Source organism: Rana temporaria, chromosome 3 (assembly GCF_905171775.1).
Source record: "Rana temporaria chromosome 3, aRanTem1.1, whole genome shotgun sequence".
In the NCBI taxonomy this organism is placed as follows: domain Eukaryota; kingdom Metazoa; phylum Chordata; class Amphibia; order Anura; family Ranidae; genus Rana; species Rana temporaria.
Genome location: NC_053491.1, coordinates 186,959,572 through 186,973,184, shown reverse-complemented (window position 1 = coordinate 186,973,184; position 13,613 = coordinate 186,959,572). Strand labels below are relative to the sequence as shown.

At 44.4% G+C, this 13,613-nt stretch overlaps 1 protein-coding gene across 4 annotated transcripts in view; it reads right to left on the bottom strand.

The window, feature by feature from the left end:
* Nucleotides 1-13,613, bottom strand: part of KCNC2 (potassium voltage-gated channel subfamily C member 2) — a 329,619-nt gene that overhangs the window by 315,140 nt on the left and 866 nt on the right. For all 4 annotated transcript variants that reach the window (XM_040343980.1, XM_040343982.1, XM_040343983.1 and 1 more), the window contains exon 2: nucleotides 9,343-9,971. In XM_040343980.1, coding sequence (XP_040199914.1) covers nucleotides 9,343-9,918 — 576 coding nt within the window. In that variant the 5' untranslated portion in view covers nucleotides 9,919-9,971. The remainder of the gene's footprint in view (nucleotides 1-9,342; nucleotides 9,972-13,613) is intronic.

The window sequence follows — 13,613 nt, the reverse complement described above, 5'->3', positions numbered from 1 at the left end:
TACTCTGCAATACCCCCCCCATACTCTGCAATACCACCCCATACTCTGCAATACCCCCCCCATACTCTGCAATACCCCCCCCCCATACTCTGCAATACCCCCCCCATACTCTGCAATACCCCCCCATACTCTGCAATACCCCCCCCTACTCTGCAATACCCCCCCATACTCTGCAATACCCCCCCCCCATACTCTGCAATACCCCCCCCATACTCTGCAATACCACCCCCCCATACTCTGCAATACCACCCCATACTCTGCAATACCCCCCCATACTCTGCAATACCCCCCATACTCTGCAATACCCCCCCAATACTCCGCAATACCCTCAATACTCCAATACCTTGCAATACGTCGCCTATGGGGATTTTTAAGTAGCAACGTTTGGCGCAATTTCACGAGCGTGTGCAATTTTGAAGGGTGACATGTTGGGTATCTATTTACTCGGCGTAACTTCATCTTTCATATTATGCAAAAACATTGGGCTAACTTTACTGTTTTTTTTTTTTTAAGCACAAAACAGTTTTTTTTTTAAAAACACGCGTTCAAAAAATTGCTGCGAAAATACCGTGCAAGATAAAAAGTTGCAACAACCGCCATTGTATTCTCTAGGGTATTTGAAAAAAAAACATATATAATGTTTTGGGGTTCTATGTAATTTTTTAGCAAATAAATGATGATTTTTACATGTAGGAGAGAAATGTCAAAATTGGCCTGGGTGCTCCAGAACGCCTGATGGTGCTCCCTGCACGTTGGGCCTCCGTATGTGGCCACGCTGTGTAAAAGTCTCACACATGTGGTATCGCCATACTCGGGAGGAATAGCAGAATGTGTTTTGGGGTGTAATTTGTAGTATGCATATGATGTGTGTGAGAAATAACCTGCTAATATGACAGAAACTAGAATTTTTTTTTTATTTTTACAGAATTTTCAGTCTTTTTTCTTTTATAGCGCAAAAAATAAAAACCGCAGAGGTGATCAAATACCACCAAAAGAAAGCTCTATTTGTGTGAAAAAAAGGACAAAAATTTCAGATGGGTACAATGTTGTATGACTGAGTAATTGTCATTCAAATTGTGAGAGCACCGAAAGCTGAAAATTGGTCTGGTGATTAAGGGGGTTTTCGTGCCCAGTGGTCAAGTGGTTAAAGTGAATTTACTGCTTATTAAAGTGGTAGTAATGTCTTGTTGATAAATTTAAAAAATTGTCCCCCTGATGGTTTAATTCATAATATATTAGTATGCACTGCAAAATAGTACATTATGACAGAGTAACCTACAAATGGAACCCTCCACTGCTGCACTGTCACAGCTCTCCCTAGTCCCCGGGCGCTTCCATCTTCACCCGGTCTTCAGTCCAGGTTGCGTAGCTTCAACCGTTTAAATGGCTGGTCAGAGGTGACATCATTACAGCACACAGAGCAGGCTGCAAATGTGGCCTGAGCTGTGCATGTGTAGCTCATATGACATTACGCGCTGACAGCCAGGGAGGACATTTATGGCAGAAGAGACCTCTAGGGTCTCTTCTGTTATAAAAAACCCTGCCTGTCAATGGATTTTGCAATTCTTGACTTTACTACCACCTTAAGAATACATTAAACACACACATTCACTGAATGAGGCATTTTGAGCCATAATGATAGTATTCATTACATAATACAAATCCAGAGGTATTTGGTGCAAAACGTGCGGTGCAAACAGTGACAGTGCAAATGCATATATTCCCATATCTCATACAAAAGCATTTGACTGTTTTGCTCCACCATCAATGTGCCAAATTAAAAAAATTGTGTATAAATTCACATTTTTTAATCCACATTTTTAAGCCAGTCAGGCACTCAAAGATAACAGAGCCTAAAAAGTGACTTAAAAGAAAGTGAAATGTTCCTATCTTCTGTAGAGAGTAGACAACAGGCTACTAAAGGGAAGCAGTAGTAATGGGTTGGCCTCAAACTCTACTGGACCAAGGAACAGTGGCTCCCTCTATACTGTCGAACACAAGCCTCAGGAGCCAAATCCAGCCCCCCGGGCCTTGTCATGTGGTCCTCGCACCCAGTTTTGTGGCCAGTCCTGACACGTGTCATGTTGTCTTTATGAGGACAGTTAATGAATTGGCAAAGAAGTCTGAGCACCTTTAAGGAAGACTTGAGTCTAGTCTCTCTAGCCCATCAAAATATTGAAACCAGTTTCCTTATGCTAAAATAAGTCACATGCACATGGAGCATGAGCTGGATCACACAGTAGGCCGTAAAGAGTAAAATCAGTTAGTGCTTTATCTTTCCAGGGAGATCCACAAATACAGAAAATGTGTCCGTCTTGCATACTTAACCTAGCCTTACATAGATCGAAATTCATCTGGTTCAGCAGGCGCCAGCCAAATTTCAATCCATGTATGGGCAGACTGGTTGTACAGAAGTCGATTTACCGACCAACTTTTGTATAACCAGCCTGTCAAGTTTTTCCCCATTGATCAAGGATGCTGGCTATAGCTGGCAGCACTGATTAGTGTTCTCTGACAGCTTCCCACTGTCAGAATACAATATCTCAGCAGGAAGGATTCCCCAAACCAGATTGAGTGTGTGGGTTGGGGAATCTGGTCCTTTTTTTTTACGCTCAACCCACTGGTTACAATTTTGTTGGCCTTGTAAAAATGACACCCCCACATATGCACACACACACAAACACCCCAATACAATAACTTCAAGGAGGGTAATGCATTCAGATGTTCATCTACCACCTGTACATGATTACTTTATAGGATGAAAAGGCTTTGTTACACTACCACAAAGATGATATAAAATGGTGGGCGAGATCCACAAAGAAGTTACGCTGGCGTATCTATTGATACGCCGCGTAACTTCTATTTTGCTCCGGCGTATCTTTGTTTTGTATCCACAAAACAAGATACGCCTGAAGCTGGGCTAGATCCGACTGGCGTATGTCTTAGTACGCCGTCGGATCTAAGGTGCATATTTACGCTGGCCGCTAGGTGGCATTTCCGTCGATTTCCACGTCGAGTATGCAAATTAGCTAGATACAGCGATCCACGAATGTACGTCCGGCCGGCGCATTTTTTTACTTTGTTTCCGTAAGGCTTTCTTCGGCGTATAGTTACCCCTGCTATATGAGGCGTATCCTATGTTAAGTATGGACGTCGTTCCCACGTCGAATTTTGAAAAATTTTACGTTGTTTATATATAAGTCGTTTATATATAAGTCGTTCGCGAATGGGGCTTTGCGTAGAATGACGTTCACGTCATAAGCATTGGCTTGTTGCGGGTTAATTTGGAGCATGCGCACTGGGATACCCCCACGGACGGCGCATGCGCCGTTAAAAAAAACGTAATTTTCGTTGGGTCAAGTAAAATTAACATAAAACACGCCCACATCTTTAACATTTGAATTCCGCGCCCTTACGCCGGCAGATTTACGCTACGCCGCCGTAACTTTAGAGGCAAGTGCTTTGTGAATACAGCACTTGCCTCTCAAAGTTGCGGTGGCGTAGCGTTACTACGATACGCTACGCCGGAATAAAATGATGATCCGCTACGTGGATCTGGCCCGGTATGTGTGTGTACATATTCAGTATCTACAAGTCTTTTGCTCAAGTTAAAAACGAAATTGAGTACAAGGGGTTTAAAAGACTAATCTAATTTGTTGTTTAATGGGCATAGCAGCTGCAGCACAGATTTAAAGAATATGTGACCTTACCTGATAAAACAACCAATTCAGTTTAATGTAGAGATGAAAGGCAAAACACGTGTATAATCATATACAGCACATATACATATATATATAGATATATATATAGATCTATATATATATAAACAGTACTCATATGAACATTCTAGATACTTTTTTTCTTCGCATAATCTATGTTCTCAGCTGCATAAGGAACTTAGAGAGGCGGGGATAGAGAAACAGCAATGCACTGAACTTATCAGTGAATGGCTGTGCAGGGGGGGGGGGGGGGGGGGGGTGTCAGCAGAAAACTGATTTTTGGAGGACAAGGAGACTGCTTTCCCAGAACAGCCAGAAAACTGACCATGGTTTGAAGGATGTGGTCTCATGTCTAGCATGGTCAGTTTGAAAAAGTAAAGAAGGGTCACTGGCAGAATCACCAGGTATTTCACGCAAAGGAAGAAATACAAAGAAAACAGGATACTTTTTAACATAAGTACATGGTACAACAGACACGTATCTGGAATAAAAAATGTTGGGGTAACATATTCTTTAACGCATACACTCTGTAGTATAGGGTGTGCTGAGGCATGCTGGCTGTAGACAGGTTAAAAAAAGATGAAGGCCTACATAGACCACATACAGTAAACAAAATAAAATGCTGTCCACGCTGCAAATAGTATGATAGCATTAAAGGAACCTAACATCAATTATTAAATTTAAAATATATATTAATATATATTTTTTAAATAATTAAATAATTAATTGTTTAGATTATTGTAACTTAAAGGGGTTGTAAAGGTTTGTTTTTTATTTTCTAAATAGGTTCCTTTAAGCTAGTGAATTGTTGGTTCACTTACCTTTTCCTTCGATTTCACTTCTAAATATTTTTTTTCTTTGTTTTCTTTGTCTGAATTTCTCACTTTCAGTTTCTCCTCAGTAAGCCGTTCTGGCTGACTAACCCCCAGCCAGAACGGCTCGGATGACGGGGGCAAGCTTACTGAGGAGAAACAGGAAGTGAGAAATTCAGACAAAGAAAAAAACATTTAGAAGGGAAATCGAAGGAAAAGGTAAGTGAACCAACAATGCACTAGCTTAAAGGAACCTATTTAGAAAATAAAAAAAGAACCTTTACAACCCCTTTAATCCAAGGCAGGAAAGTGTGCCCATGTTTGACAGTTTAATTTCTTGACAAGTCTGAGCTTCACAAGGGTTGCATGTCACTCAAACACCAGTCTGATACTCTGATCTAGGTCTGATCTAGGTGAACCATTTCTGATAGATGTGCAGTGAAAGGAAAACTTCCTCTTCCATATAGGAAATTATACAACCCTTATGCTGGCCGTAAACAATGTTATCTACTAGCAACCATTTTCAACCTGCTTCAGATTGCAAAAACAATTGAATATATTGATGCAACTTGTTGACACCCCTGCCACATACATAGAATCATGTAAACTCTGGGTTTTAGGTTGCTTTGGGGGTTGATTTACTAAAGGAGTAGAGGATGTTCACTTTACAAAGTGTATGTTCTCTCAACTTAAAGATGTCCTTTTTCTCCAAAAATATACCATATTCATCTACTACTTGATGGCCCTGTACTCTATTTTTCATGTAATTGTTTCTTATAGTGTTTTCTGCCACCTTGTAACGTCCTTCAGGAGCTTTTATTCCTCTCCTCTTTCTCTACCTTCCATTTGTTTGAAATTAGTAGTATGGGGGTTATTTACGAAAGGCAAATCCACTTTGCACTACAAGTGCAAACTACAAGTGCAAAGTGCACTTGAAATTGCACTGAAAGTGCACTTGGAAGTGCAGTCGCTGTATATCCGAGGGGGACGTGCAAGGAAAATAAAAAACAGCATTTTAGCTTGCACATCATTGGATGATAAAATCAGCAGAGCTTCCCCTCATTTCAGATCTACCCCTCGGATTTACAGCGACTGCACTTCCAAGTGCACTTTCAGTGCAATTCCAAGTGCACTTGTAGTGCACTTGTAGTGCATAGTGGATTTGACTTTCGTAAATAACCCTCTATGCGTTAGTTGTGCTCATGTGTACTGTTTTATGCATACTACAAATTCCACAGTGCATAGTCCCTACTTAATGTCAGTAATGAGCAAGAGAGGGTGGCTATGCTACTACATACAGTGGCACCATGGAGAACGAACAGCCACCCTCTAACAGGGAGTCAGATCACAGCAGCAAACACAAAATAAAGGAATTTGGAGATTTGGAGGAGGCTGAGAACAAAAGAAGGCACTTTTTTGTTAAAAATATATACAGTGGAACCTTGGATTAAGAGCATAATCCGTTCCAGGAGAATGCTCCTAATCCAAAGCACTCGCATATCAAAGAGATTTTCCCCATTGAAGTCAATGGAAACGAAAATAATTTGTGCTGCATTGACTTCAATGGCATGCAATACCACATGTGGCCAGAGGTGGGGGGGGGCGCCGGAGAGCCTCTGAATCACTCTTTAAGGCCCGCTTATTTGATCAGAATTTTCTAACATGTCCTTTCAACAGAAGTCGATCAGGTGCATCCACCCACTGATCGAAATTCGTTTGGTCCGATTTCGATCAGTGCAAGACCAATTTTATTCATAATCAACTTGACAGCCACAATAGCCAGACAACTAGCATTGTCCAACAAAGAGCCAAAATGTTTCCGTCAACAGAAATTGCATCCATTGCCTTGGACAGTGTTTATTAACCTTTTTTCAGTCAAGGCATCCTTTACATTTCAGAAAAATCTCGAGGCACCCCATCCTAAACTTTTAAAAATGAAATTAATCGTTTTACATAATGCAGCAACACCCATATGTGTAGGACTCCCGACATTAGGGATGATTTATTCTTCCAAAGATTTGCACACTGGTACCTACAGAATTATAATGTTTCTCTTCTCCCTCAGTTTCTCTCCTTAAGGCTGGGTTCACACTACTACACTACTTTCATCCTTCTTTGCTCTGTGTTCAATGTTTCCCTATGAGAGCGTCTTGTAGCGTCCTACACAAGTCGGTCCGACTTTGAAAATGCTCCCTGTACTACTTTTGGTCCTACATTGATCCTACTTCAGGCCCATTGAATATCATTGAAGTCGGACCAAAGTAGTATCCTGTTCATGAAAGTAGGATGGATGTAGGACCAATGTAGGATAAATGTAGGACCAATGTAGCAGAGCAAAGTAGGATGAAAGTAGTGTAGTAGTGTGAACCCAGCCTTAGCCTGTGGGCACACTGGGTACCATTTAAAGTCATGCAATTTAAGGCTGGGTTCACACTACTACACTACTTTCATCCTACTTTGCTCTGTGTTCAATGTTTCCCTATGAGAGCGTCTTGTAGCGTCCTACACAAGTCGGTCCGACTTTGAAAATGCTCCCTGTACTACTTTTGGTCCTACATTGATCCTACTTCATGCCCATTGAATATCATTGAAGTCGGACCAAAGTAGTATCCTGTTCATGAAAGTAGGATGGATGTAGGACCAATGTAGGATAAATGTAGGACCAATGTAGCAGAGCAAAGTAGGATGAAAGTAGTGTAGTAGTATGAACCCAGTCTTAATCCCGACTTCAACCACTACTTCAGCACTACTTCAGCACTACTTCAGCACTACTTCACCACTACTTCACCACTACTTCAGCACTACTTCAGCACTACTTCAGCACTACTTCGCACTACTTCAACCCTACTTCAGCACGACTTCAACCCTACTTCAGCACTACTTCGGCACTACTTCGCACTACTTCAACACTACTTCAGCACTACTTCAGCACTACTTCACCACTACTTCAGCACTACTTCAACACTACTTCAACCCTACTTCAACCCTACTTCGCACTACTTCAACACTACTTCAGCACTACTTCAGCACTACTTCGCACTACTTCAACACTACTTCAGCACTACTTCAGCACTACTTCAGCACTACTTCAACCCTACTTCAGCACTACTTCACCACTACTTCACCACTACTTCACCACTACTTCAGCACTACTTCACCACTACTTCAGCACTACTTCGCACTACTTCACCACTACTTCAACCCTACTTCAGCACTACTTCAGCACTACTTCAGCACTACTTCACCACTACTTCAGCACTACTTCACCACTACTTCAGCACTACTTCAACCCTACTTCAACCCTACTTCGCACTACTTCAACACTACTTCAGCACTACTTCAGCACTACTTCACCACTACTTCAGCACTACTTCAACACTACTTCAACCCTACTTCAACCCTACTTCGCACTACTTCAGCACTACTTCAGCACTACTTCGCACTACTTCAGCACTACTTCAGCACTACTTCAGCACTACTTCAGCACTACTTCAACCCTACTTCAGCACTACTTCAGCACTACTTCACCACTACTTCTGTGAGATTTCTAACGATTTGATGCGACTTCTGCGCTACTTTATGAGAGGGGCTTTCCATGTCACAGGGAGAAACAGTGACGTCATATACAAAAGTTTAATTAGCAAAGGGTTAATCTTTAACTTCTTTCAGGCTCAAGTAGTGCTGATATAGATGCAGGCACGATTTACAATATAGTCTGTGGCAATGAAATTGTGCTAAAGTCCTAAAAAAGTAATACATGAATAACTTCTCGAATCGTACTATTTGAAATCGTATCAATTAAGACACTGCTATAGAAACACATTAGATACTACTTCAGATACGTGAATCGTATGTCATGCCTGAAGTCATATTGGTGTGACCAAGAGCCCGTTCGGCTAATTGGACCCTGGTGCTGATGGAGAGGGGCAGGAGAGGGGCAAACAAGGATGCTGTGCAGGTGCCCTACCTCTTACTTATCAACCGATGATGTCATTGGTTGTTAGGACACTGGTGGCTACAAGGTTGTAATGGTGCACAATGAAAACCTGTGGCTTTATGGGACTAATAGGCAGGTTTGTATATCATTTTTGGGTTGTTTCTAGACATTATGCCAAGGCTCCACTGAAGACACCTGAGGGCACCCCTGAAGACACCCCTGAAGACACACCTGAAGGTACCTCTGAAGACACCTGAAGACACCCCTGAAAACACCTGAAGACACCCCTGAAGGTACCCCTGAAGTCACCTGAAGGCACCCCTGAAGACACCCTTGAAGACACCTGAAGGCACCCCTGAAGACCCCCCCCCCCCCCGAAGACACACCTGAAGGCACCTCTGAAGACACCCCTGAAGACACCTGAAGACACCCCTGAAGTCTCCTAAAGACATCCCCGAAGTCACCTGAAGACACCCCTGAAGACACCCCTGAACACACCAGAAGACACCCCTGAAGTCACCTGAAGGCACCCCTTAAGACACCCCTGAAGGTACCCCCGAAGACACCCCTGAAGACACCCGAAGGCACCCCTGAAGACACCTGAAGGCACCCTGGTTGAAAAAGACTGGTCTAGGATGCCTCCAAACCATTGCAACTATCCCAGGAGACACAAACTTGTTCTAATGGGGATGTGAACCACTGTTAGGTGTATAGAGAAAATCATAAACACACAAAGTATAGCAATAGAAGAGCCCCCAAACTGTAGCTTTGAGCAGAGAAGAGGCAAGTTGCACTGTGTCGGTTTTTAGCAGTGACTTTTAGCGACACTCTACAGGTAGTTCCCCAGGCAGGTTGTGTAGTAAGTAGCACTCACCCTGGCGGCTCTGGAAGAGTAGGGATCCTCAAATAAAGCCCACATCCGAGGTCTTAGCCTTCTCCACCGGCTGACCTTACCATCAGAACCCACCACGTCCTCTATGCCCAGCCTCTTGCCCATGTCCTCGTCATCCTCATCTATAGGCGGCGGCTCTCCGGTGATCAGGTCCGGGGTCTCAAAGATGTCCAAGGCTTCCTCGGCATCTCGGTGCTGGCGGTAGGTCATCCAGCAACAGGGTTCCACATCGGTCTCATCGATCCCCCAGAAGGCCAGCTCCTCCTCGAACAGGGGTCCGCACACATCGGCCGGGCAGTGCAGCTTCCCCGTGCGGTAATAATTGAGGACATAGGCGAAGACCCCGGGGTGCCGGTCAAAGAAGAACTCATTGCCCCGGCTGGTGCTCTGGAAGGGTCCCGGGACTGGCTGCTGCTCCAGACCGGGGTCGCTGTTCGATTCGCATGCCAGGAGTGCCAGGCGGGTCCCGGGCACGGTCTTCAGCGTACTCCGGTACGTCTCGTGTCTGGTGCCCCCCACGTTCAGGATGACCCTCTCGTTCTCATCGATCTTCCCCATCTCTCTGGATCCGACATGACTCGCATGGGTGGCAGGTGAAAGCAGCCGGGCTCCTGAGGGAGGAGGAAAGGCAAAAGTCAGTCACAGTCACCGATTCACCTACACATCGCCCGATCACATCGCAACACAAACTTCCCAACTTCGACACACTCCTCCCACCTGTCACTCAGCGCCCCGCCTACCCAGCAACACCTGTCACTCGGCGCCCCGCCTACTCAGCAACAGCTATCACTCGGCACTCTGCACCACCTGTCACTCGGCGCCCCGCCTACTCTGCAACACCTGTCACTCGGCACTCTGCACCACCTGTCATTCGGCGCCCCGCCTACTCAGCAACACCTGTCACTCGGTACTCCGCCCACTCTGCACCACCTGTCACTCGGCGCTCCGCTCACTCCTCACAATCAGTCAGTCATATGGACCTTCACTTGTCCCTATCACACTCCTCCCACCTGTCACTCGGCGCTCCGCCCACTCTGCACCACCTGTCACTCGGCGCCCCGCCCACTCCTCACCATCAGTCAGTCATATGGAGTGAAGGTGATCAATCACCTTCACTTGTCCCTATCACACTCCTCCCACCTGTCATCGGCGCTCCGCCTACTCTGCACCACCTGTCAATCGGCGCCCCGCCCACGCCCACAATCACCTTCACTTGTCCCTATCACATTCCTCCCACCTGTCATCGGCGCCCCGCCCACTCCTCACCACCAGTCACATGGAATGAAGGTGATCAGTCACCTTCTCTTGTCCCTGTCACACCCTGGGGGGCCATACACGCTTCTCTTTTTTTTTTTTTGCCATCATACAATCTATAATTGACAGCCCATTAAACTGATATGAATCTTGATCCTCAATACCCCTGGGTCCACCATCTCATCTTACCATCTCATCAAATGAAATCTGATCATATCCATGAACAAAATATCTCAATCAATGCAAAACGATCAATAATATTCTGTCCTGGCCTAATGACTGACTCTAAAATAATGGGAAAGGAATGTATATGTATTCGATTGCAGTTCTATCATGTCAATGAAATTGCACATGGATCAGATATGAAAATAGAAGCTTGTGTGCCCCATTATCATACAATCTGCAACATGTTGCTCTGTGATTTCTGTACAATCAGCTTTAGATTGACCAAAGCTGTTCAATATGAGGACCTCCCTAAACGATCCAATCAGGCAGGCCCTGCACCACCTAATTATCAGTAGATCTAGATCAGATACATAGTGTATGGTCAGCCCAAGCTGGCCATATGTAATATAACCTGCTTGTATAATCCCCTTTAGCTGTACCATCAACTACGTAGTGCGAGGGCCTGCCTGATTTGATGCTATGAATCTATCAATGAGGTTTGTCTTTATATTACATGAGTTTGGAAAATCTAAAGAAGATTGTACAATCAAATTGTATATAGCATATAGTGAGCAGTAAAGCTGGGCATATCCTATGCAAACCAATTGTATAATCCCCTTTATATCTACCATTAACTATGTAGTGCAAGGGCCCACCTGACTGATACAATGAAGGGCTTGTCTTCACATTACAGGGCTCTCCAAACTTTGTATCCAAAGGGTCCTTCATATTTTAAGGGGGGGGGGGGGACTATGGCCAGTGAGTGTAGAAAAATTCCTGGGGTCAATAACAACATCCAATCGTTGGTTTCAGTGGGAGGAAAATTATCCCATCAGTGGTGTTGGTGACTGAGAGGAATAGTGCCCTGTCAATCTCAGTGAGAGGAATAGTGCCCCATCATTGGAGTTTGTGAGAGGAAGAGTGTCCCATTGTTGGTGTCAATGGGAGGAATAGTGCCGCATCATTGGTGTCAGTGGGAGGAATAGTTCCCCATCATTGATGTTGGTGACTGAGAGGAATAGTGCCCCATCATTGGAGTTTGTGAGAGGAAGAGTGCCCCATTGTTGGTGTCAATGGGAGGAATAGTGCCGCATCATTGGTGTCAGTGGGAGGAATAGTTCCCCATCATTGATGTTGGTGACTGAGAGGAATAGTGCCCCATCATTGGTGTCAGTAGGAGGAATAGTGCCCTATCGTTGGTATCAGTAGGAGGAATAGTGCCCCATCGTTGGTATCAGTAGGAGGAATAGTGCCCCATCATTGGTGTCAGTGAGAGGAATAGTGCTCCATCCTTGGTGTCAGTGAGAGGAATAGTGCCCCATCGTTGGTGTCAGTGAGAGGAATAGTGCTCCGTCCTTGGTGTCAGTGAGAGGAATAGTGCCCCATCCCTGGTGTTAGTGAGAGGAATAGTGCCCCATCCTTGGTGTCAGTGAGAGGAATAGTGCCCCACCCCTGGTGTTAGTGAGAGGAATAGTGCCCCATCCTTGGTGTCAGTGAGAGGAATAGTGCTCCATCCTTGGTGTCAGTGAGAGGAATAGTGCCCCATCCTTGGTGTCAGTGAGAGGAATAGTGTCCTATCATTGGTGTCAGTGGGAGGAATAGTGCCCTATCGTTGGTATCAGTGGGAGGAATGGTGCCCCATCAGTGGTGTCAGTGGGAGAAATAGTGCTCCATCATTGGTATCAGTGAGAGGAATAGTGTCCCATCCTTGGTGTCAGTGGGAGAAATAGTGTCCCATCCTTGGTGTCAGTGGGAGAAATAGTGTCCCATCCTTGGTGTCAGTGGGAGAAATAGTGTCCCATCCTTGGTGTCAGTGGGAGAAATAGTGTCCCATCCTTGGTGTCAGTGGGAGAAATAGTGTCCCATCCTTGGTGTCAGTGGGAGAAATAGTGCACAATGAAAACCTGTGGCTTTATGGAACTAATAGGCAGGCTTGTATATCATTTTTGGGTAGTTTTTAGGCATTTTTCTAGGGCACCCCTGAAGACAACTGAAGGAACCCCTAAAGACACACCTGAAGGCACCCTGATTGAAAAAGACTGGTCTAGGATGCTTCCGACCCATTGCAACTATCTCAGGAGACACAAACTTGTTCTAATGGGGATGGGAACCACTGTTAGATGATGTATAGAGAAAATCACAGTTTGGAGGTCACTGATATATTACATCATTTTGGTAAATCTAAAGATTGTATGAAGGTCCCACCTGATTTGATCCAATGAATGGATCAGTAAGGTTCGTCCTTATATTACATGATTTTGATAAATCTAGGGACGATTGTAAAGCTGGTCATACTCTATATACAATCTACCTGTACAATCCCCTTTAGATCTGCCGTCTACACTGCATGGGCCTGCCTGATTTGCTACAACAATAAGGTTTGTCCTTCTATTACATCATTTCTTAAATCAAATGGAGATTGTACACGCAGATTGCATAGTGCATAGCTTGTCACACACTCTACAATCAGATTGTACTGAGTTTTCAGAAGCAGATTGCATAGTCAGTGTATAGTGCATCTTAAAGCTAGTTAAACAACTATACAATCAGATTGTACAGAGGTTACAGAAGAAGATTGCACAGTGCATCTTAAAGCTAGCCACACACTATACAATCAGATTGTACAGAGGTTGCAGAAGCAGATTGCACAGTGCATCTTAAAGCTAGCCACACACTATACAATCAGATTGTACAGAGGTTACAGAAGCAGATTGCACAGTGCATCTTAAAGCTAGCCACACACTATACAATCGGATTGTACAGAGGTTACAGAAGCAGATTGCATAGTGCATCTTAAAGCTAGTTAAACAACTATACAATCGGATTGTACAGAG